The sequence below is a fragment of the Propithecus coquereli genome, unplaced genomic scaffold (genome assembly GCF_000956105.1).
Source record: "Propithecus coquereli isolate 6110/MARCELLA unplaced genomic scaffold, Pcoq_1.0 Scaffold3, whole genome shotgun sequence".
NCBI classification, from domain to species: Eukaryota; Metazoa; Chordata; class Mammalia; order Primates; family Indriidae; genus Propithecus; species Propithecus coquereli.
In genome coordinates, this window is record NW_012148618.1 from 16,015,362 (window position 1) to 16,038,333 (window position 22,972).

The 22,972-nt window shown below is 39.7% G+C and overlaps 1 protein-coding gene across 1 annotated transcript; it reads right to left on the reverse strand.

The window, feature by feature from the left end:
- Nucleotides 1–7,648: 7,648 nt before the first annotated feature.
- GATM (glycine amidinotransferase (L-arginine:glycine amidinotransferase)) lies at nt 7,649–22,456 on the reverse strand. Its single transcript, XM_012649428.1, has 9 exons — nt 22,154–22,456; nt 20,372–20,590; nt 14,443–14,638; nt 13,448–13,638; nt 11,987–12,124; nt 11,684–11,848; nt 10,438–10,501; nt 9,715–9,831; nt 7,649–8,546 (listed from the first exon to the last, which is right to left on the reverse strand). Exons 1-9 carry the CDS (start codon nt 22,220–22,222, stop codon nt 8,434–8,436), a joined length of 1,272 nt encoding a protein of 423 aa, XP_012504882.1. The 5' UTR covers nt 22,223–22,456; the 3' UTR covers nt 7,649–8,433.
- Between the last annotated feature and the right edge of the window lie 516 nt (nt 22,457–22,972).

The window sequence follows — 22,972 nt, forward strand, 5'->3', positions numbered from 1 at the left end:
TGGGAGCAACATCAATAGTAAATTAAACAACAGCCCAAATGATTCTGAGTGGTTTTCCTTGGCTCTTGATGAATCGACACGTATTACCAATACTGCTTCTTTGTGGATTGTTAAGGAGTGAATACCGATTCTAAAGCGACTGAAGACTTGTATGGATATCCTGACTTGCCCTCCCACACAGCAGTCCAACAGCTTAGCAATGGTAAAGTTTTATTGCAATTTTTTAAGCTCAGGATTGAGATTAAAATTTTTCTGAGATTAAAATTTTTCTGAAAGAAAAGAACTGCCCTCAACCACTATTAATAACTTTGGAAATTAGCTTTTGCTGTGGACTTGATATTTCTTAATAAATGCAACCTGAAATTATGAGGCAAAACAGTGCTTATATGCAGAGCTTGTAGTATGGTATTATAGTAGTCATTTTTAAAATTTTTTTTCCGAGATAGAGTCTTATCTGTCACCTAGGCTGGAGTGCAGTGGTGCAATCATAACTCACTGCAACCTTGATCCTCCTGCCTCAGCCTCTCGAGTAGCTGAGACTACAGGCATGTGATGCCGTGCCTGGCTAGTTTTTAAAAATACTTTGTAGAGACAGGTTCTTGCTATGTTTCCCAGGCTGCTGGTCTTGAGCTCCCGGGCTCAAACAATCCTCCTGCCTCAACCTCCCAAAGTGCTGGGATTATAGGCATGACCCACTGTGTCCAGCATATGGTAGTCATTTAGAAAACAACGAGAGTCATTTCAATGACAAGTAACATCAAGTTGCTTTATGCGCTTCCCATGCTGTAGAAGTTAAAATAAAATGCAAGATCTCCATTCTCTATTTGCAACAGATACATTTTCTGTGCTCAAATTACAGTCCCAGCAGTGTTTTTCTGACTTCAATGTAAGTACAAAGGAAATTTCTATATTTCAAAGTCCATTTAACCTTCTATTGAAAGTGATTTATCTGCAATGTAATGACAAACAAAAAATCAACTATCAAAGAAGAATCTAATAGAATTCTGTTAATATAAATGCCTTTCCAAGCAATGAATATGCTCAGTTGAGATATGTTCATGAAGTGATAATCAGCATTTAGCAGTACCTATCTGTGTGAAAAGACATTTCAAATATAGAAGATATAAAACCTCCTTACAGATAAGCATTAATAGATGAACATTTGCAATTTATTGTGATGATAGGGAACACTAACTTTGAACAAAAATTAAGCAAAATATTATCTCCCAAAAGAAAATTGCATTTTTCTCATTGGTAGACCTATATTGCAAAAAAGTTACTCTCAATTATTATTATTATATTTTGAATTTTGTCAATAAAAGCTTAATGAAAATTTCTCTTTGTTATATAAGTACCCACATAATATCTTGATATTGACCATTGGCTGCAAAGCCAAAAATATTTACTGTCTGGCCCTTTACAGTGTAAGTTTACCAACCCCTGGGACTTTAAACCCTTAGACTTCCTTAGAGCCCTTTTCAAGGCCCCCCTTTCCTTCTCATTCTTCATTAGGTCCCTCCCCTACTTTATTCCCCATGATTTCACTATTATCTATAAGAAATCTTCCAATTAATCCCCAACCCATGTACTTCTTTTGTCCTCACTGCCTCTGTCCTAGTCCAAGCTACCATTCTCTCTTATTTGAACTGTTGCCACAGCTTCCCAAATCCTTAGCAGCCAGACTGACATCTCAATATGGAAATCTGGTCATGTCACCAAGCCCCTGGTCTCCCCCCATCCTCCTTCCATTCTGCCGTCCCAGAGCCAAGCTCTCTTCTGATGAAGGGATTTTGCACATATTGTCCCCTTTGCCTGAAATGTCTCTCATTTTCCCTATCCCCATCTCTCATCTCCCTCTTTTTGCTTAGCTAACTCTGATAAATGTGCTTCTCCTTAGTAGCTTAAATGGATTCTCCATACAATTAAATAACCCTTGTTAACACTCTGGAATCTTATGCTTTTAACTGCCAATATTCATTTTAAAAACACCCAATTGTATTAATCATGTTTTTTATTTTCTGTATTTTATGATGTTGCAACATCTTAAAAAATTTGCTGGACAGGGAAAGATTGCCCCTTCCAAGGTAGGCTAATTCTTAGAGATGGAAAAGGACTTGGTTTAGGGCATGTTTTTCATATACAAACCAACCAATCCCAAGTCGATCACCCAACCATCTCCTTATCTAACTCACAGACACCAAGCCAGTATTTCCCCTGCCCTAAATCATCCCAGGGTCAGGTACCAGACAACTAGAGACCACCACTACAGCCCAAAGCCCACTGGAATTATTAAAACGAACCAGTCCTAAACTGTTTAGTCTGCCCTGCTCACCTTTCCCAAAGAACCGCCAAGACAGGCTCGTGGCTAGACCTTCCCCCTGCTCTTTTGTCTGCCACATGACCAAAACCTGACGCTTCCCCAGTGGCCCTGTGTGGTATGTGGTGACCCTCCTCTGGGACCTGTGAGTATAATAAACTTATTCCTTCTAAACCTCATTCTCATTTCCTGCTGTGGTCACACCTACCTTACCATACCATATCCACATTTACATTCTTAGAACATCAACCCTGGATACTCCCTGCATCATTTGGGCTCCTTTTGGTTACACATGATGGAAACCCCACTTAAAGCAGCTTAAATAAGAAAACGTTTTGCACACAATAGGAAGTTTAGAGGCAGGGAAACTCCACTACATTATGAAAAGTTCTTTTTCCATCTTTCCACTGTCTCTCTCATTGTTGGCTTACCCTCAGGCTGGCAGCAAGATAAAGGCTGCAGTTCCTGGTGTCATATCCTAGCGTTACCTTTTTCTGTGCAGCTCTTTCGTAGAAGCAGAAACTTTCCCTAGAATCCCCTTAGCAGAACCCCTTTCATGTCTCATTGGCCACTTGTGTCACTTGCTCTTTCCTGACCAGTCATGGGCAATTAGGATGGGATCACTTGGAAATATCTTTGGGACTAAGGGGGAGTAGGATTCACTTGGGGCACACCAGGGCATGAAAGAGAGATGAAGAGAATTCGATTCTGTTGGAAGGAAGAAGGAGGAGATGGATGATGGAAAGGGGTAACTTGTCCACTACAACCCTCAGCAGGTACTTCTTGCCTGGTCAGATAATCATTGCTGGAGAAAGTCACGAAACTGTTCCAATTTTCTTTTCTATTGTTTCTTCTGATTCTCTTTATGCTGAAATTGATCCCTTTCTTCTCATGTTCTTCTGGAACACGTTTAAACATATAAAACACCTTAATGTGCATCAGAATCACCTGGAAGACTTGTTAACATGAAGATTCTTGAGCTCTGCATCCAGAGGCCCTGATTTAACAAGTGGTCTCAGATCATTTTAAAAGAAGTGCCAACAAAGAACATTCTGCATTCCAACTTGTGTGAATTTTCTTTTTTTTTTTTTTTTTTTGAGACAGAGTCTCACTCTGTTGCCCAGGCTAGAGTGCTGTGGCATCAGCCTAGCTCACAGCAACCTCAAACTCCTGGGCTCAAGCAATCCTTCTGCCTCAGCCTCCCGAGTAGCTGGGACTACAGGCATGCGTCACCATGCCCGGCTAATTTTTTCTATATATTTTTAGTTGTCCAATTAATTTCTTTCTAATTTTAGTAGAGACAGGGTCTCGCTCTTGCTCAGGCTGGTCTCGAACTCCTGAGCTCAAACAATCCGCGCGCCTCGGCCTCCCAGAGAGCTAGGATTACAGGCGTGAGCCACTGCGCCCGGCCTGTGTGAATTTTCTTGAAACAGTTAAAGAGGCTGACCAGATCAGGGACCAGATCACATGACATAAGTTACCTGTAAGCAGGATAATACAGCTATCAAGGTCCAAAGAAGTTCAATTCTAAAATGGAAATGGAATACACAAGAGCATGCTACTGGGAGTTTCCATGGGAGGAACGCATTGTATTTATAAGCAAGCAGCCTCTTTCCCTTAGGACTGACTACAGAGTCTGTCCAAGGAGACTTGCTTGCTGTTATTGTTGATGGTCCCTTCCTTTTGACCAATTACCCAAGGAAGCCTGGCAATCAGCTTGGTTTATAGATGGTGGTTCCAGAATCAAGGACCATGGCTCAGTATGGAAAACAGCTGTTCTAATTCCAGCATGTGGCAAAATCCTTATGGAAGAAAATAAGAACAAGTCAGCCCAATGAGCTGAATTACTGGCTGTGTCCCTGGCAGTGATAAAACTGAACACAGATTAAAACTGCAAGGCATATACATGGGTTTATAATGATTCTTGGCCCATTGACAATGAGCTTATAAGTTAGTCTAGCAAATGTGCACTAGAAAACTGAGCAAGAGAAGGGACCTTCTCTGCCCCTGTGTGTGGTACTGCTTTTTGGAAATCTCTATGGAAATTGTGAGAGCAAATCAAAGTAGGACATGATGGTGCTTATCAAATAAACCATATGCCAGGGTCTGAGGTGCCAAGTTGATGCTCTAGGTCCACTCATTTAGTGGACACAGGGGAAACTCAAGCAATGCAATGATGCGCTAAATGATGACATGCCACTGGCCCCCACTGACGCTCAAACTCATAATAGAACACGCATTATTTGCCAACAAGAAAGGCAGCATTTGCAATTCTCCTGGAGAAGTATTTCCAGGGAAAATGTCCATCATATACCTAGCAAGTAAATTCCATTGTCTCTTAACCTATTGTTTGGGGGACTTACATTGTTAGGACTTGACACACATTCTAGGTTTGGTGTTATACCCAATGGCTAGTCAATGCTGCCAACACTATCAAAGGACTCAATAATAACAACAGTATAGCTGTATTTGTGTGTGTAACCAGTTTGGCCCAACTAGTTACACTTCTTCAGATGAAGACACTCAGTGCACTGCCTACAACATGGGCAAAGAACATCAAGTTTGATAGGTTTATCATATTATTTTTCACCCTCAAAATAATGGGTTAATAGAAAATCGGAGGCCGGGCGCAGTGGCTCACGCCTGTAATCCTAGCACTCTGGGAGGCCGAGGCGGGCGGATTGTTTGAGCTCAGGAGTTCGAGACCAGCCTGAGCAAGAGCGAGACCCTGTCTCTACTAAAATTAGAAAGAAATTAATTGGACAACTAAAAATATATAGAAAAAATTAGCCGGGCATGGTGACGCATGCCTGTAGTCCCAGCTACTCGGGAGGCTGAGGCAGAAGGATTGCTTGAGCCCAGGAGTTTGAGGTTGCTGTGAGCTAGGCTGATGCCACAGCACTCTAGCCTGGGCAACAGAGTGAAGACTCTGTCTCAAAAAAAAAAAAAAAAAAAAAAAAAAAAAAAAATCAGAAATTTAAAACAGCTGCTTTAAAAAGTGAGGGTAACGAAGGATCGAAGGGCTGGTTCACAAACACAGCATTGTGTCTTGCAACTTAACATGAGGGGATTAAAGGTGGGTCTCCATTAGATAACTAGGTAAAATTAATATTGTAGAAGCTAGCAAAACTTAGAATACTGATATTAATAATCAAATGTATTGGGAGATTGAACTAAACACCCCTCAGGATATTATCTCTATGGAACAGAATTGGCCTGAAGAATATTTTGACTTGAGCAACGATAGGTCAGTTACAGTTCTTAATCACTCAACAGATACACACTACAAAGTACAGATGACTGTAGATCAGGTAGGCAGATGAACTGCAAAGTTAATTTGAAAATATGAGAACGTTTATGCTGGAATTTTTGGATGGTTCAGCTGTTTAAATGCAAGCCAACTAGTTATTTCAAATGTGCGGCATCTGTATGTACATTTTGATTATCTATTTGGTTACATGATACTGTAAGACAAGTGGTAGCTGTCAAACTAAGGTGATCACTTTGTGGTAAAAAGGCCATGGTCGTGGATCAGGGGTATACACTGTGCCATGAGGGATTATTTTGAGCATGACTATTTTTGGAGGGGGGGATAAAAAAACCACACACATGCAGTGTGCGCGCGTGCACACGCCCACACACACACACACACACACACACACACACACTGCTGGAGTTACAAGGAAGATAATTGGTGTAGCAAGTTCCCAAAAGAGAAAAAGATTAGGATTAACAGACAGTATGTGTGTCCGTGTGGATCAGACTTGGTCAGAAGGTTCACCTCTCTTTCCACAGCAGCTAGAGAAGTGTCCCTTTATAGAGGGTTGAGAAGTGGATGCAAGTGATTAGATGAAGGCCTGACTTTCCTTTCTAGAAGCTTAGCTAGTACAGTAGTCACCCCTTATCTGAGGTTTCGCTTTCTGAGGTTTCAGTCACCAGCGGTCAACCATGGACTGAAAACGGTAAATGGAAAGTTCCAGAAATAAACAATGCATAAGTTTTAAACTATATGCTGTTCTGAGTAGTGGCGAAATCTCTCACCGGCCCACTCTGCCCTTCCCCAGATGTGAACCTTCCCTTTATCTAGTATATCCACACAGTCTTGCCCTTTAATCACTTAGTAGCTGTTTCATTATCAAATTGTATGCTAAGGTTGCTAAGATCTATGGAAAGAATGACTCTTCTATCCATGAAATTGTGAAGAAGGAAAAAGAAATTCATGATGGTTTTGCTGTTGCACCTCAAACTGCAAAAGTTATGGCCACAAAGCATAACAAATGCTTAGTTAAGATGGAAAAAGCAATAAATTTGTGGGTGGAAGACATGAACAGAAACATGTTCCAATTTATGGCAACGTATTGCACCAGATTAACTTAATTAAACTTTATCATAGGTCTGTATGTATAGGACAAAGCATGGTATACAGAAGGTTTGGTACTATCCAGAGTTTTAGGCATCCACTAGAGGTCCTGAAAAACATCCCTCAAGGATAAGGAGGGACTACTATAAGCAAGGAGGAGAGAGAAACTTAATCAGAGTATGCAAATGTGTATAAATCTATAAGGGACTGTAAAGTTAGGGAACTAATGCATGGTGGTCTCTATTTTTTCTGTGAAAGATGAAATAATATGATCAGCTAAGAAAATGTAATGAAGGTTTGGAACAGGTATTGAGAATAATGCAGAGGGGTGTGTAACAGAATTGCTGAGTAGCATTTAGGCCTGGCTATATACACCCTAAGTGGGCACCAGTCCACACGACCGCATCGATTCTCAAGTAGGATTCAGTCCAAGTGTAGAACTAATAGGTGGCTCTGTGACGGATGAAAAAGGACACCAGGATACAAAGGAGATAAAGGTGTTGGCGAGGGAATGGTTGAAACCTGTGACTCATTGCAAAGCATACATTCTATGCAGATTTTCATGAGTAAAAACATTTTTTCCCTTCTGGGGCCTAGGATTAATCCCTTATACTCAAAAGATATTCAGATATTTTTGAATGAGTGAATTAATTGATTAAAAAAACCAAAATCTGACTTTGCTAAACACTAGTGAATACAAGTATTAGGTTTAAATTTAGGATGAATATGTTCATTATTTTAGAGAATGAGAAGTCTGTCCCAAGAGCTACATTCCTATAATTTACTTACACTAAAATAACTAGACTGATGCCAAACCCTAATAAAGTCCAGTCTGGAACACAAAAGTTTATTAGAATACAAATACATATACATATACAGTATCCAACATTAAAATTATTTCATACTGTGTGTAGGTTTTATCTCCGTTAGTTTTTTTTAATGCTTTTAAAGTCTATGCTTTAAATAATTTGCACACCTATAAACAAATCTTAGATTACCAAAGATGCAATGTATCTATCAGATGTTGAATATCAAAATTTAGGGATGGGAACTGATAGTTATATTCCACTTCACTAAATATTTCTGTAAATTTTTGGAAAAAGAGGAAAAGATTAAAATAATTCACTTAAAATGAGGTAAGTTGTATGAAAAGGTTTTTAGTAGCACATAACACCAATGTTGAGATGAGAATATTAAAAATATTCATGGAAAATTCACTTCAACATTTGCACAGTCTAGGTTATTTCTTTAAAAACAAAAAATTTAAAATTATCCAAATTCTTCATTAGAAAAAGACACAATTATGGTTCTACTGAGGATCTGTGTACCTTCTAAGCTTTTCTCTCATTTAGAAAAAAAAAGTAATACATTCTCAAGTCTACTGAAAAGGAAAAAACAAATTAAGATTAGGACCAACATTTCAAGCTGCCTTTTGGAAAGAAAATTAAAAACAGAGGTAGATGGTTAATTATTAGTTGCCAAGTTACCCAAGTGACTAATTTTTGTCTTGGTACACATTTACCAAAATTTTGCACTTGAAGCCAAACAGTAAATAACTTTAGAAGAGTAATACCTAGTAGAAGTTATTTCCTTATGTCAAAGGAAAGTAATAAAAGTAAACCAGGCTTAAGACCCCTGTTAAGGAGATGATTGTTTAAAGCACTACAGTTCATGCACTTTTAAAGCAGGAGAATGAACCTTGCCCCTAAGCTTCTTAGGTGTGTCTGAGGCCAGCCACAAGCTCCATCAGGCCTGGTCAGTCAAAGTAGGACTGCAGGGTGCCTCGGCGCCGGACATCGCAGGTCCAGCAATGAAAGCCTCCTCCCAGGGAATTGGCATTTCGAATGTTAACCTTAATGGTACTGATACCTGCATTGAAAAAGAGATGTGGTCAGTTAGATGGATTAACATAAAGATTTTCCTACAGAAAGCAAGCCTAAAGACTTGGAGGAATCCCATGGTTCTAATCCTTAAGGCTACCCCAACCCTAATAGTCTTTTCTCTTTCAATTTTATTTTTGCCAACTATATGTCATCTAATCTATTCCACTGCTAATATAAAGTGTTCATCACAAAGTCAACAGAGACTCTCAAGTTTTGTTCTATTCACTATTCACAAGTCAATAGACTGGATGAGCATATACACTTAACAAATATTCAAAATGACTGAGTACTAAAATATTAAGGCCTTTTAGAATTATACTTTAATTTGTCAAACTGTTCCTAATTTTACCATGTTAATTTAGTAAGAAAAGCATAATTTAGCCAACTTGAAAAGCTGACTTCATATACTCACATATAAAGAGAGTCTATCTGATACAGATTAACTTTACCAGGACACATTAAGGAAACAAGAGAACAGCACAGGTATTTTAATATTGAGGTTGTATGGTTATATAGGTACCAAAGATAATCAATTGGTTTAATCTGGTACCATCTGTAATGACAAGGCTGTGATGTGCATGGCCTACTTAACCAACAGTCTTTAGGACTATTGCGTTAGACATAGTGGGGTTTTAAAAAGAAAATCTATGCTCCTCTTTCAAGGAACTCATTATTTTAAGGGGGAAGATAAGCTACAGAGTCATTAAAGGGTCTATTGGTATAGTTAGGGAGAAGAAAGGCATGAGTCATTCTAAGACTTTCCTGAGAAAGTGAGACTGAGTGTGGCTCTGAAGAGTAAGAACATGGTTTGGACAAGGGTAAGAAGGGGATTTGGGATAAGGAGTGGGCTTGTAAACATGAGCAAAAGTTTTCTGATAGAACGAGGTATCTATCTTACTCAGATGGCTAGGGACATATTACTCCTGAATTAGAGGGAATTCATTTGTTTGATCAAGTTTACTTTAAGAAGTTCCCTGTGTCTAAACAGACTTGTTGAAAACAAAATACTGGGCATATGCAAAATAATAACTTAGTGACTCTAAAAGGGATAGAAATTAAATTAGATAAACCGTACATCAAACCTAGTATGTCATTTCTTTGGTTCTTCTTGTTTAACATTTTCATACACAACATGGTTCATTTATTGTACATACCCAGCTTTTCAAACATCTTTTGAATTGGGACTTCATTGGCATCCACCATAACACGTTTTTCATCCAGCATTAAGACATTCATGGAAAGCCATTTGGATGACATCCAGAGTGGATGATCTAAAAATAGCAACAACTGTTAAACCATGTCTGCTATCATTTTTGTTTAAAGCAAGGATTTACTTAAAGCGAAGAATATTAAAGTGAACAAGCTCAATTCTTTCAGTAGTTCACTTTCCATTGAAAACTTACTTTAATCTTAAAACAATTTATCTATAAAAGTTATGAATCAATCCATACTCATTACACATTTGGATTTCACCCTGTTTTCCTTAAAAAGTCATATCTTGGCTTTATGCGATACTGTTTTTTTTTCTCTCTCTTTTTTTTTTTATTTCAGCATATTATAGGGGTACAGATGTTTAGGTTACATATGTTGCCCTTCCCCCCTCCAAGTCCAAGTTTCAAATATGTCCATCCTTCGGGTGGTGCGCATTGCACTCTTTGTGTATTCTGTCTTCTCCCTTTCATTTTCTATGGAAGAAAAAGTTGCAAACACAAGTCCCAGCCTTATTCTAGCACCCATAGTTCCAAGCACTACTTTATTCCTTACCTGGGGAAACATTTTTCCTAAATTGCTAACATTTGGGCTGATCTCTATAGGTGAAAGATCCTTGGTCACCAAAGCAATCAGTTTAGTCTGTTAAGTATGTAAAGTAAACATACCATCTGGGATGACTGGTGTTGGTGGAGTCACTATGGTCCATCCTGCTTTCTTGAAAAGGTCAATCTGCAAGACCAAAAAAACTCAAATAGGCTTAAATCCATATATACTATTCTTATTATTCTTGGTCTCTGATAGCCTTTATCATTCATTAGTAATCCTTTCTGAGAAGCTGTCTTCTCAATTGCCAAAATAAAGAAATTAAATTTTCAAAACATTTGGATGATTTTCTCTGAATCTTAATTAAAAATGTACATAAAATTCCCAGATTCAAGTTTAAAAGTAACAGAAATATTAAAACTTTTAAAGTTATTCTTGTGTTTTTCTCAGGTTTCGGAGATTTAAAATACCAAAGATACTTTCCTTAAGAAACTCTCATTTAAAAAAAAGAAAATATTCAAGTTATAAGAAAACAAAAATGTGACTATGTTAATCCCGTAGTCCATCCATTTCATTGTCTGTCACTTTGTATTTATGACAAATGATGGAGATGTAATAAAAAAAAAGGTAATTGCCCTTTGTGACATATTACAACTCAGCCATCCCTGTGTTCACATACCCACTTAATATATTGACAAATAATATTGAAATGAGATGAATAAGTAATCTTGGTCAGTAGGCCTAAAAATAAGAGATAGAAAAAAACAGTGACACAGTATAATAGTGGTTTTAAAAAGGTGTGCTGCAGCTTTGCAAGTAACAAAATCACTCACCACCCAACTGGAAGTAGGGGGCCACAGGCAGAAAGTAGGAAGCTGCAGGTGATGAGGACAGACCAGCTGCAGTGCAGTGGCTCTGCTCCTCCCTGCAGGGTGGAGCTGGCCACAGGGAGCCTGACCCACTGGACAAGGAAGACACTCACTGCCCAGTGGCATTGCCCTGGCCATGCAGAGATCATCTTGTTTACAACTCAGCTGCTGTGGAACCACTTCTGCAAGTTATGAGGTAATACCACTCTGTTTAATAAAAATACACATATATGCACAAACTTGAGGCTTTGACAACAGCAAGCAGCCAAAATCTGATGACGCTACACTAATTATCATGGCAACAATGTACATTTCTGAGTGTTGGACACCACGTAATAAACACACCATAAGCAATCCAACATTTGCTCATCAAACGTTGAGCATTGCTGCGTTTGTCAGTTAGAACCGCTAGGAATCATGGAAGTGCTTAAAATGAAAGTGGCGATTACTTTAGTTGCTAGACTCCATTGCTTTTTCAGAGTCCTAAGAACTCTTTTACCTGGTGACAAGGTCGGTCAGGGTTGGAAAGCACAAGACCAGGTCCGATGATATTGAAGGTGGCATCAATATGCATTGGATTGGGATCTTTAAAGGAGATGATATGCACTCTGTAGTCTGGAGCAAGATGTCTACGCATCCATTCAATGCCCAGGTTGTTTGTAACCTGAAAGGGAGACATACAATCTATAAAGATTTGGTTCTATGTTTAGAAAACTAAAAGTATTTAGGATGAAAATATTTTAATTTGGAAATAAAAAATATAATAATATAGTGTGAAATTTCAGAGGCAGCCTCTATCGACCTGGCTTCTCTGTGCAAAAATATCTCTTCCAGCTCGAATGAAGTCAGCAGCATCAAAGCATGGCTCAAACTCAGTTGTCACAAATTTTCCCTGAGCAGCCAATCTGTGTCTGTCTTCTACAGAATGGATGGGATAATCCTAAGTGGAACAAGAATGAACACACACAATGCATTGGTTCATGAGGAAATTATTTATAATGCATACATTATCTTAAAAGTTAGTTCAACATTATTTCCCAAAATACTATTCAGTCCTAGACTAAAATATGCATGGGAATTAATACATGATAAACAAACTAAAACAACAAAATAAAAAACTAAGCATTACAATAATTTCCTTATATAGCAGTTTCCTGTTATCCATGATTTTGCTTTCCACAGTTCAGTTACATGAAGTCAATTGTGGTCTGAAAATATTAAGATAGTTTGAGAGACAGAGAGGGAGAGGTGGGGGAGGGGGAACATCATACACATAACTTTTATTACAGTAGACTGTTGTAATTATTCTGTTATTAGTTATTGTTATTAATACTGTGTTAATACTGTTATTAATATTTTACTGTGCCTAACTTATAAACTTTATCATAAGTATGTACGTATAGGAAAAACATAAGATATAGGGCTCAGTATGATCCACAGTTTCAGGCACCCACTAGGGGTCTGAAATGTATCCCCCAAGGATAAGGGGGGGACTACTGTACTTAGAAAGGAGTGGTACAGGGGAAGTAATTGATTCTGAAAATATTCCATGACCCACACATTTATTTATGTAGCTACCAATATAAATATGTATTTATATGAAAGTTAATAGGATGAAGTCATACCGTTCTTTTAGAAAAGGAATTTGGTCCTGAGCCTAACTCACACCATAAAATGAGATGCCATGCCTCCCCTGCCAAACTTGATTGGGTGTGGCAAAATAAATTCATTATTTACTTCTGTCTTTAAACCTCTAGAAGAAATTTTTATTTTTAAATTTTTCCAAAATGATCAAATAGTAAGTGGTTTAATAAGGAACATACATTTCATTTTACTGTGAATTTAGCCTGTGGACTGGGTTCTTTTTCTAAGAAAATGAATTTCAGCCTAGTGACTTCTCTAGTTCCACTAATGACTAGCAGTACGCCGGCAGGCAAGTTTTCCTCCCTATAACAGAATGATACTACCGTACTCCCTCATAGGGTTGTTGTGCAGAATAAACAGGATTGAGGATGTAACTAAAGAATTAAGCCCAGGACATAGCACAAGGTAAGCACCAAACAAATGTTAGCTGTTATTAATAGTATTATTATCATAAGATCATTTACCTTATTTTTATCATAAAACCATTTTTTAAAAATTAGGTGATATTTTCCATTTCTAAAATGCATAATATATACAAGGTATCAGAGAATCTTTATCTTATTCTTCGTGGATTATTTAGAAAAGTTACTAATAAATTAGCCTATTATTAGGGACTTACCTGGTCATAAAGCTTATCAGCCATCGTGGGCTTAGGGGCCGTGGTCCACTTGGCACCACGGTGGAAGTAGTCTTTGATAATTGACCGGTATGCTCGGTACTCAAAGAAGCGTGCACGCCACGCCATGGGAGCCTCGATGATCTCATTTCCCACGACTATCAGGATGTCTCGCGGCATCGCACTGTATAAACCTGACAGACCAAAAAGTTCCACAACAACCTCAGTAGTGCTAATTTCAAAGATAGAAAAGTCTATATGTTAATAATATAATCTCATTTTTAACTAAAAAAATTACTAAAAGCCCTGTACATGTGCATACATATATAACTATATAAAAATGGAAAAAAAATCTAATAATACATACTAGATTGTTAATATGAATTCTGTGTGGGGGTGGGGAAGCCAAGCAAAAAAAGAAAAAGAAAAATATGAAGCAATCAAGTCTGCACAAAGAGATCTTGAGCTGTTAAGCCTTTACCATTTGTAAGTTCCTTTCTTGCTATCCAGAAACAGAGTTCTTGAAAGATTACCAGTAACATAAGATAAAAACTGGGGCAAGAATCATTCTAAAACTATGAATTAGAACACTGAATTCAGGCACAAGAACAGTAGTGCAGCAATGTCAGTTAAAAATGGAAATGTTTCTATTCCCCTCTTAATTTCTGTTCTTGTGGAATATTAAGTGTAATCCACTGTTCTTATGTAAAGAAATGACCATAAAGTTTAGAAAAAACTGCTTCTTTAAAGGAGATTTCACCAGATTTACTATGGAGTTTAGAATGTGCATATCTTTATATCAACACAAACCAAACCATTCCTAAATAATCTTTTTTTCTGCTGGTAAACTTAATTATGAGCATTAACTAATCTTTAAAGTTTTGAAGAATAAGTAAAACAAAGGAATCTCCAAGAAATTCTGAGAGCTTTCTCCTTACATGTTAAGAAAGAAATAGAAAACGAAGACACTGATAATTTAGTTATCTAATGTCACTTACCCGTAGACTCAAAATCAGGAGTTTTATACTTCAGTGACCAGTCAATGGGGTCAGGCCTCTTCACTGTCACTCCTTCTATTTTTAAAATATTGCACATTTCTTCAATTTCAGCAACAGCCTTCTTCAAATGATCTTTGGGAAAATAATGGCCTCCATGCTTCTGGTAAAATGGCCAGTATTTTTCATATGTGTTAGCCTAGAAGCAGAAGAAAGTAAATGAAATACTTATAGGAGAAAAATATGACCCACAGGTTCACAGGCAGGAACAACTCTTTGTGTGATGTGATGGAATTGAGACTACAACCAGGACTTGTTCACCGTCGATCCCCAGCACGGAGCATACTAGCACTCTGGGCAAACACTCCATATTTGTTGAATGAAGAACTCTTAAATTATCTTCATATTTTGAGGCCTTTGGCTGCTTCCACCTGAGATCTCATGTCCAACCACTAAGAGCATGTCTGTCCACAGACAGGCTTGGAATCCTCTTGCCAGTCTGTACCATGCTTTAGGTACAAAACAGGACACAGGGATTCCCATTAGAGAGTCTCAGTGATATGAAACTAGGGAACAAACAAAATAGCCTAAGAGAATAAAAGCACCTATACTAAGCCAAAGCCATGGACGACCCATGCATCCCAGGATTCCATGGGATGCTGGAACATGGCACCTCAAGATATTTTATGGCAAAAAAGAGATATTTTAACTCTGTTAAGGTCAAGAACACACTTTCAAATATGCTTTATTTCTCTTAAAAACCCATTATTGATTTTTCCATTCAACAGACTCCGCACTAGGCAAAACTGTGCAGCTGTGCAAGTCTGCCTTTAGTGCGTCCCTGTCAATGTGTCTCATGCCAACCACCCCTCTCCTCTCCCCAATCCATTCGAGCTCTCACATCTCTTTGGGTCCTTTTGTCACAGAAGAAAGTGATCTGATAAACAAATTCACAAACTTTTAGGAGCTAAAAGAAAATAAAAAACCTTAACAACAGAAAGTTTCTAGGGGTTATATGTATTTTAAAAGACAACAAGATAGTAAACAGTTGAATGCTTTAAAATAGCTCAATCTGTAAAATATTGTTTTTCAAAAATGTAAAAATCTAGAAAGATTCTACATTCAGATTGTTTTGCATATGTCTAAAGTTCTCAATTTAAAGAAATATACTGGGAGATATACATGATGCATTCTACAATTGATCAAGATAGATGAAACAGAACTCTAATCAGAGAATCCAGAATCTAAGAAAAATCCTTGGACCTTCATCAAAAGATTTGCAAAGCAAGGTACACTTGTATGCTTTAAGTTAAAAAACATTTTCAAGTTTTTAAATTTTTGTTAAAAAATGTTTAAAGCAGAAATTTAAAAAAAAGTTTCTTTATACCATAGATTAACTGTCCAACTACCAGTACTGATCATGTCAGATAATAGGGTTTCCATCATAAATCAGATAATTTCAGATGGTGGTAAGTACTAGAAAGGTGTAAAACTGGGTATCGGGCTCAAGGGTATCTAATTTAGCTAGATATTCTCCCATTTGGTGCTCCCAGCAATGCTGCCTAAGAGATAGGGCAAGTACTCATATGCTCATTTCACATGCAAGGAATGGGGCTCAGGGAGGTCAATGCTCACTTGCTACCTGCATAAGCAGGACTAGAATTCAAATGCTCTGTTACTCTCACAGTGTTCCTAATACACCAAGGGACGTGGTTAATACACTGGTTTGAACATTTTTATCGTGATGTGTAAAAACTTTTAAAACTGGAATTGCTTAACATAGTTTATAAAGTTCCCAATGGTTTCTGCTCATCAAGACCGGACTCAATGTCTACATGTCTACTTCTTTAATGTCAAAGGAAATATTTTTTCTAGATTTTGTGTCTCTAGTTCCATTTTTACCTTCCATTTTGACAAATATAAAATACATGAAAGCAGACCTGCCTCTTGTTAGTTCAATATCTAGGTTCACATCAGTTAGGCTGGAACCTAGCTTGGTTAATAACGAATAAGCCAAAAAACAAGTCTTTAGAAAACATGAATGATGCCAGTGAAGCTCTAAAATAGGGGTTGGTAAACAAAGGTCCATGGGCCAAATCTGGCCCACTGCCTGTTTTTGTAAATAAAGTTTTATAGGAACACAGGCACACTCATTTGTTTACATATTGTCTAAGGCTGTTTCTGCACTACAATGGCAGAGTTGAGAGTTGAGTAGCTGCAACAGAAACTGATGGTCTGCAAAGCATGAATTATTTATTATTTGGCACTAGACAGAGAAAGTTTGCTGACCGCTCATCTGAATCATGAATTAGTTCCTTTACTTTTGAAGATGTACAGGCAAACAGCAGGCTCAATTTCTGGCCTATAAAAAATGTTATCAGCATTAAACATTTGAGTAATTTTTAAGACCAATCTACCCTTTCAAAAAACAAAACAAAAGCACTTCACTGTTTTCTACTCCTAGGAATTTGTGCAGCAGCAGCCAGAAAGAGAGGGTAATAACGACTCTTTATAAATTCCTCTCAGACACATCCTGGTACTACTTATCCATTCACCATTTCCTCCTTCTCATGCCAGGCACATCTCCTACAATCCACTAAAGCACAAGAAGCCTTTGAAAATTTAACCCTGGGTTACAGCGGATACAGAGTTATGTTGTCTTGCCAGACTCATTCCAAAGAATCCTGAGTGACTATTTACACAGAGTAAAGCTTGCCTTGATAAATATATAAAGTAAACTTCCCTGGGAGAAAAAAGTTATTTGAACAAATGTGAGTTTTCTTGAATAGCTGATAATCTGGCAAAGGTTGGACAAAGTCCAAATGACAGGGCGCATTACATTTTCCAAGAGACAGCTGGAAATTGTTTACGCTTCCTTTATAACCCAGCTAAGTGAGTTCATACTCATTTACCAAGCTGTCTGTAAGATAATGAACACTATTAGATGCTTAGCATATGATATTTTAAATAATCTGTTGCAGAGATGTGGCTGCATTCCTGGAAACTTTATAGTCTTTCAGAGCCTAAAATTCTTTTCCAGGGGCTTGCCAAATTAATTTTTAAATACTGTCTTTGGAAGGCTAAGAAATGACAATAGAAACCTACTTCTTATTTATCCAGCTGTAAACTTATATTAACCTTGATTAATCTTGTATTTTATAAAAGGTCCTTTATCAAAGGGCTTTATTTTAAAAAAAGATAAAAGCAAAACAAAAAGCACATATTTGATACCAAGTATTTACAGATGGTAAGTATTTTGTTTTACAGAACAAAAGCCATATATATAGCTTTTAAAGATTGCATTTCCAAACAACTGTGTTCCTCACTCCTTTTCTCAAAATTCCTCTAGCACTTACATCTCCCAACATCTTATGCTCTAATTGCTTATAGACAGTTTACTATTTTATCTTTTATTGTTCCCAAACTGATTAACATATCTGTGGCATTCTTCTCCACTAGAAGGCACAGCCTTGTCTTCTCGGGGTCATGTATGTCTTATATTTACCTTCTTCTCCCTCAATACCAACCTTAGCATGTGGCATAAAACAGAAATAACCAGGCAAATGAAATCAATTCTGTAAATGTTGCTAACATCTACAACCAGTACACTCCCAATGGACTTTTGTAACATAACTGGCAAATAGGATCCATGCAACTGTAACCAATTGTAGTTCTGTCCTTTAAAATAGTGAACAAGTAACCTTTTACCTTCAGATTAATCCTTTAGGTAGACAGCAAATTTCTTAATATCTTCATTTTACTGGGGCCCAGAAATTTCTGGAATCTTGCACAAGGTCAAATAACTAATTAAGTGAGACTCGCTATCAAGCTTTTATCAAATACCTAATTCAATCCCAGTCTCCTGACTTGTCACAAACCCATGAAACTACAAAGTCTAATAAAGTCATCTATCAAGTGACAAAGAACTCAAAATAATGTCTGAGAATTCTGATTCCATAAGATCACACGATATGAAAGTCAATAATTTTAAAGATAAATGGATGGATAAATTATTGCCTGAATTTGAACTTTAATTTCATCCAATTAAAACGGTTAGGGGATGGGACAACTTCTTTTCAAGAAAAGACTTATAAAGATTATGTGTTTTTAAAACATGTAGATGATATGTAAATTAATCTGCTCATCAAATTTCAAATATCAGAACCAAATATAGTTTCATAACAATTAGAAGAAATTATTACTTTTTCTATTACCCTGTCTCCTAGGTCTAACTCAATTTTCTTCAAGAACACTTCCTAACTATCCAGCACCTAGTCATTGCTTTTTTCCCTTCTCTCCTGGCACTAAAATTCAACTGCCTTGCCAGTTGATTGGAGTAAGATACTTAGTCTTCATTTCTATGTGGACATCATATCTCTCCAAACAGAAAGGAAGTTCTTTTGTGTTAACACCTCTAGAGCCCTGATACACAGTAGGCAGTATTTCTGATGACCATGACAATGCTGTTACAGAACTTATTTCCTCAATCCTCATTAGAAATAAAAATGTAGATATTCAGGAAGAATTTAAGTACATTGAAGATACATTTGTAACCCATTATTAATGCGAGTTTAGGCTGTGTCTACACTTTAAATGATGCTCCCTTAGTATGACCCCCTTATACTGTATACAACCTGAACACCAGTCCATAGAGGCCCTGACCATAAGAATATCACAGATTTAAAAACACCAGGAGTTTTTAAAAAGAGAGCTATTACATGTTGCCAGGGAAATACTGGAAGGCTTTGTGAAAGGAGTCTTTGGAGCTAGGTGGTGGTAAATTTAAACTACAGGTAAGAGGGTGCAGGAAGAGGGTGTAAAGTACAGAAAAGAGGATGAAGGAAGATATGTGGAAGAGATTTAGGTAGGAGCAATGACACAGGGGCTTTCTAGGGAACAGAGAATAATCTAGTTTAGGTGCTCATATGGTTATCTTATAAAGTCTGCTGACAATCAGGGTGGAATATTAGAGGAGAGGAGAGACATAAACAGGAATGAACATCTGCTAACCTGCCATACTAACACATCTCTAATGTGTTTAAACAGGGAGTCCTGGAAATACAGACAAGTGCCAGCTTGTGAAGGATCTTGAATACCATGAGGACTTTATCCTAAGCAATGGGAGGCTAGCAAAGTAGAGGAGTGAAGGGAGCAGGATGAGCAGCATGATCAAATTTGGGTTTAAAAAAATCACTTGGATAGAAGCTGGAAGGTATTTTGGAGAGAAGAGTGAGTAGGGGAGACCAGTTAGGAGTTAACTGCAATAGTTCAGGCAGCAGATGAGCTCCTGACCTAAGGCAGAGGCAGAAGAATGGAGGCAAGATTCATTTTGACAAAATATGTGTTAGATCTTGGAGAATGGATGTGGAGGGTGACTGAAGGAGAAATCAGAGATGATTCTTTGGTGTTTTAGCTTGATTAAATAGGAATGCCAAAACTTAAAAGGAAGGAATGAAGAAGGGTCTAATTTAGTGGAGTGGCCGGCAACTGAACTCTAGATGTACCAAGTCTGAGGTCCTGTGGCAATATCCAGTAAGCAGTTTACCATGTTGATTCAGAGGGAGATCTGGACCAGAGTGGAGGTGGTGGGTGGGTAGCTGTGAGAACGGCTAAGAGAAGGAGGCCAACTGAAATTCTACTCAACCCCAACATTACAGACTGTGAAGGAAGATCTGAGGAGCAGCAAAAGAACTAATATCCCCAGAAAAGGGCTCTCAGAATCCAAGAGAAGAGTTTCCAGAAGGAAGGAATTATCATTGTGTAAACAGTGTCAAATACTAGAGGTGTCAAGTAAGATAATTCAAAATTAACCACTAGATTTGGGAGGTCTGGGGGAGGAAGCCAAACTGAAAGCAGTTATAGAGGAGGTAGTAGCAGAAGCCAGACTGCAGAAGGTAAGGAGGGAACCCACTTTCAGACACATGAATATTACCTTCACCTCCACGGTGAATGGTGGAACACAGGCGTTTTCTGCTCTGCCCACTATCACTTCCTCCAAGGGGTCCCATTCATTGTAAGAGGAGACAGGGCAGTCCTTGGGTAGAGGATCAGTGGCCTTGTCATCAGCTGCACAGGAGTTCTGGGAGGAAGCCGTAGCTGCCTGGGTGCTCTGGAAATTTCGCTGCACCCATCCTGTTAAGGTTCTTCCAAGCTTCCAAGAACAAAGAAAAGATTAGTGTGCACCCCTATACAATACTTGGGAAGAGGAGGACGTGGAAACGGATGAAAACTCAGAATAACACTACCATTTAAAACCCTGTAGGAGAACTTAAACCAAGATGTTAATAGTGTATAGGTGGGTAGTGGGATTATAGGTAATTTTTTTTTACCTTCCCGTTTATCTATAAATTCTTTTTATCTATTAATTGCTAAAACTCTTTAAAACCCCTCAGAAGATTGTATCCGCAGAGACCATACACCCCCATTTATATCTCAGATTGGGTTTCTGCGATCAAGCTTTAAGCAACTCTTCTGCAGATGATGGGTCAACACTCTTTTCAGAAAATGGTAGAAGCTGCTGCACCTCTTCCTGCCAAGGGAGGGAGCCTCCTTTCCCCTTCAGTATCAAAGGTTATCAATACTAGGCTTTTTTTCTTTTTTTTTTTCCAAATGAAAATGTGGAAGCATTTGTAAAAGACTTTGTCTTTCAGAATAATCAGCTTCAAACCAAAATGTTTTCATCTTTGACATGCACTTCACATTCTTTGGCATGTCAGTTCTGAGAGTGACCGACTGCCATCTGCTTCGTTTTACAGACGGTCCACAGTACCCTAGCCAAGATAAGGATTAACCCGGGCACAAATTTAAACACCAAAAAAGGAGATCTAAGAATTTCAAGAAGCCTTTAAAAAGTGTAGGGCCTGTAAAATCTAGAGTAGGGAGCATCCCTCTCAACCACTGAGCAAACCACAACTCGCCAAATCTCTATCCTTCTGTGTTAAAAGCCTCAGGAAGGGGAGAGGAGGGAAGCTGGGGTGGAGATCAAAGCAAGAGGGAGAGTGGCAGCTGTTCAGAACCGGTTCCTGGGGGAGCCAGACTGTCCAAGCTATTCCAGTCCCAGGAGCAAGGGAGAGTCCGCAGGCGCATGCTGGCACCTCAGGGAAGCCGAGGGCGGGGACTGGGCAGAAACTGCGTGTATAGACTGAACTCGCCCCAACTCCTCTCTCAACTCAGGACTCCATGTTACACTTGAAGCGAGCATGCTCGCCCGCCCTGCGTCCTCACTCCCTTTGATGCCTCTTCTCCCCATCCATCCACTCCACACGCATTTCCCCTAAAGCCCCCCAATTCTATGCCCACCCAGGGCTCTGAACCCAATAACGCCCCCCTTTCACTACGCGGAGACCCAGTCGTCCCCACCCCCTCGCCCAGGGCGGGAAGCTCGGTGGCAAGAACCAAGGTCCAGACAAGGAAGGCGGCGCCCCTGCGCTGTGGGCCACCGCGCCGAGACGCGCAGACAGCAACCGAACCCTAAGGGGTGGGGCCGCAATGCAAGCCCTCCTGCCCCGGGGACGCCGCCAAGTTCCTGGCAGCCGACAAAGGCTCTTGAAGCTGAGCTTCCAAGGGGGACCAAAGGGCCACTGCCAGGCAAGCCTGGCTGGGGAAAGCGAGGGAACGCGGAGGCCCCGGGAAGGAAGCGAGCGCCTCACGCCGCGCGCAGAGCCCAGCGAGGGGGCGACTCGCGGCCGCCAGACCAGGCCGGTGGTGCACGCACCCGAGACCCGATGTAGTGCACCGCCTCGGCGCCGCGGCTCCCGCCGCGCAGACACCGCACCCGCAGCATCGCTCCGGCCCGGCTGGTCCACGAGCGGAATGTTCCCGGTGCTCGGCCGCGTCCGTACGAGGCTCCCGAGAGCGCGCCCTGAGCGGGGTGGGCGGGCGCGCGCCGTCCCCGGCCTTTTGTGGCCGCGCCCCGCCCCCGCCGCCCCCCGCCGCCCCATTGGCTGCCGGGAACAGGTGGTGGGGCCCTGGAGCGGGGCCCGCGCCCGCCGCCCGAATTAGGAACTGCCTGGAGTCGCGGTGGGGCCGGGTCGGGCTCCGGGCTTGCCCTTTTTTAGTTTGTCAGTCCACTGCTTGGCTTCTACTGCGCCCCGGAGCCCGGCCCGGCCCTGGCGTGGCCCGGGAGGCCCACTGGTGTCCTGGGGAAGCGGGGAGGACCCGACTTCTGATGGAGTAAACTTAATGTTATATACATATATTGTTTTAAATGAACATTTGTGAATTTAAATATGCAAAGCGTGAGTACAAGCTTACGTTTAAATTCACGTATGTGCACTGACCCAGTCCCCTCATTTTACAGTGAACGAAAGCACCTAAAGACTAGGTGGCTTCTTAAGGCAACGCCCGGTGTGAGGCTGGAGGGGACCAAGTCTGGAACGCCGGTCATCTGCTCCCCCCGTTACTGCGCTTTCCATCCACTAGCCTGTTGGGTGTTTGGAACACTTGACATTTCAAATGGTCTTTGGCCATATGCCCCTGGCTTGAGGAACTCAATCATGAAAATAGAGACAAATGTGGGTCAGATATAAGAGAG

What these genes read in the sequence shown, in the direction of transcription:
- GATM (XM_012649428.1), bottom strand. Translation starts at nt 22,222, where the DNA reads ATGCTGCGGGTGCGGTGTCTGCGCGGCGGGAGCCGCGGCGCCGAGGCG. An exon ending in TCCTGATTTTGAGTCTACGG is followed by an intron (nt 13,639 to 14,442) that starts GTAAGTGACATT and finishes TTGGTCTGTCAG; the next exon opens with GTTTATACAGTGCGATGCCG. An exon ending in TTTTTGCACAGAGAAGCCAG is followed by an intron (nt 11,849 to 11,986) that starts GTCGATAGAGGC and finishes TCTCCCTTTCAG; the next exon opens with GTTACAAACAACCTGGGCAT.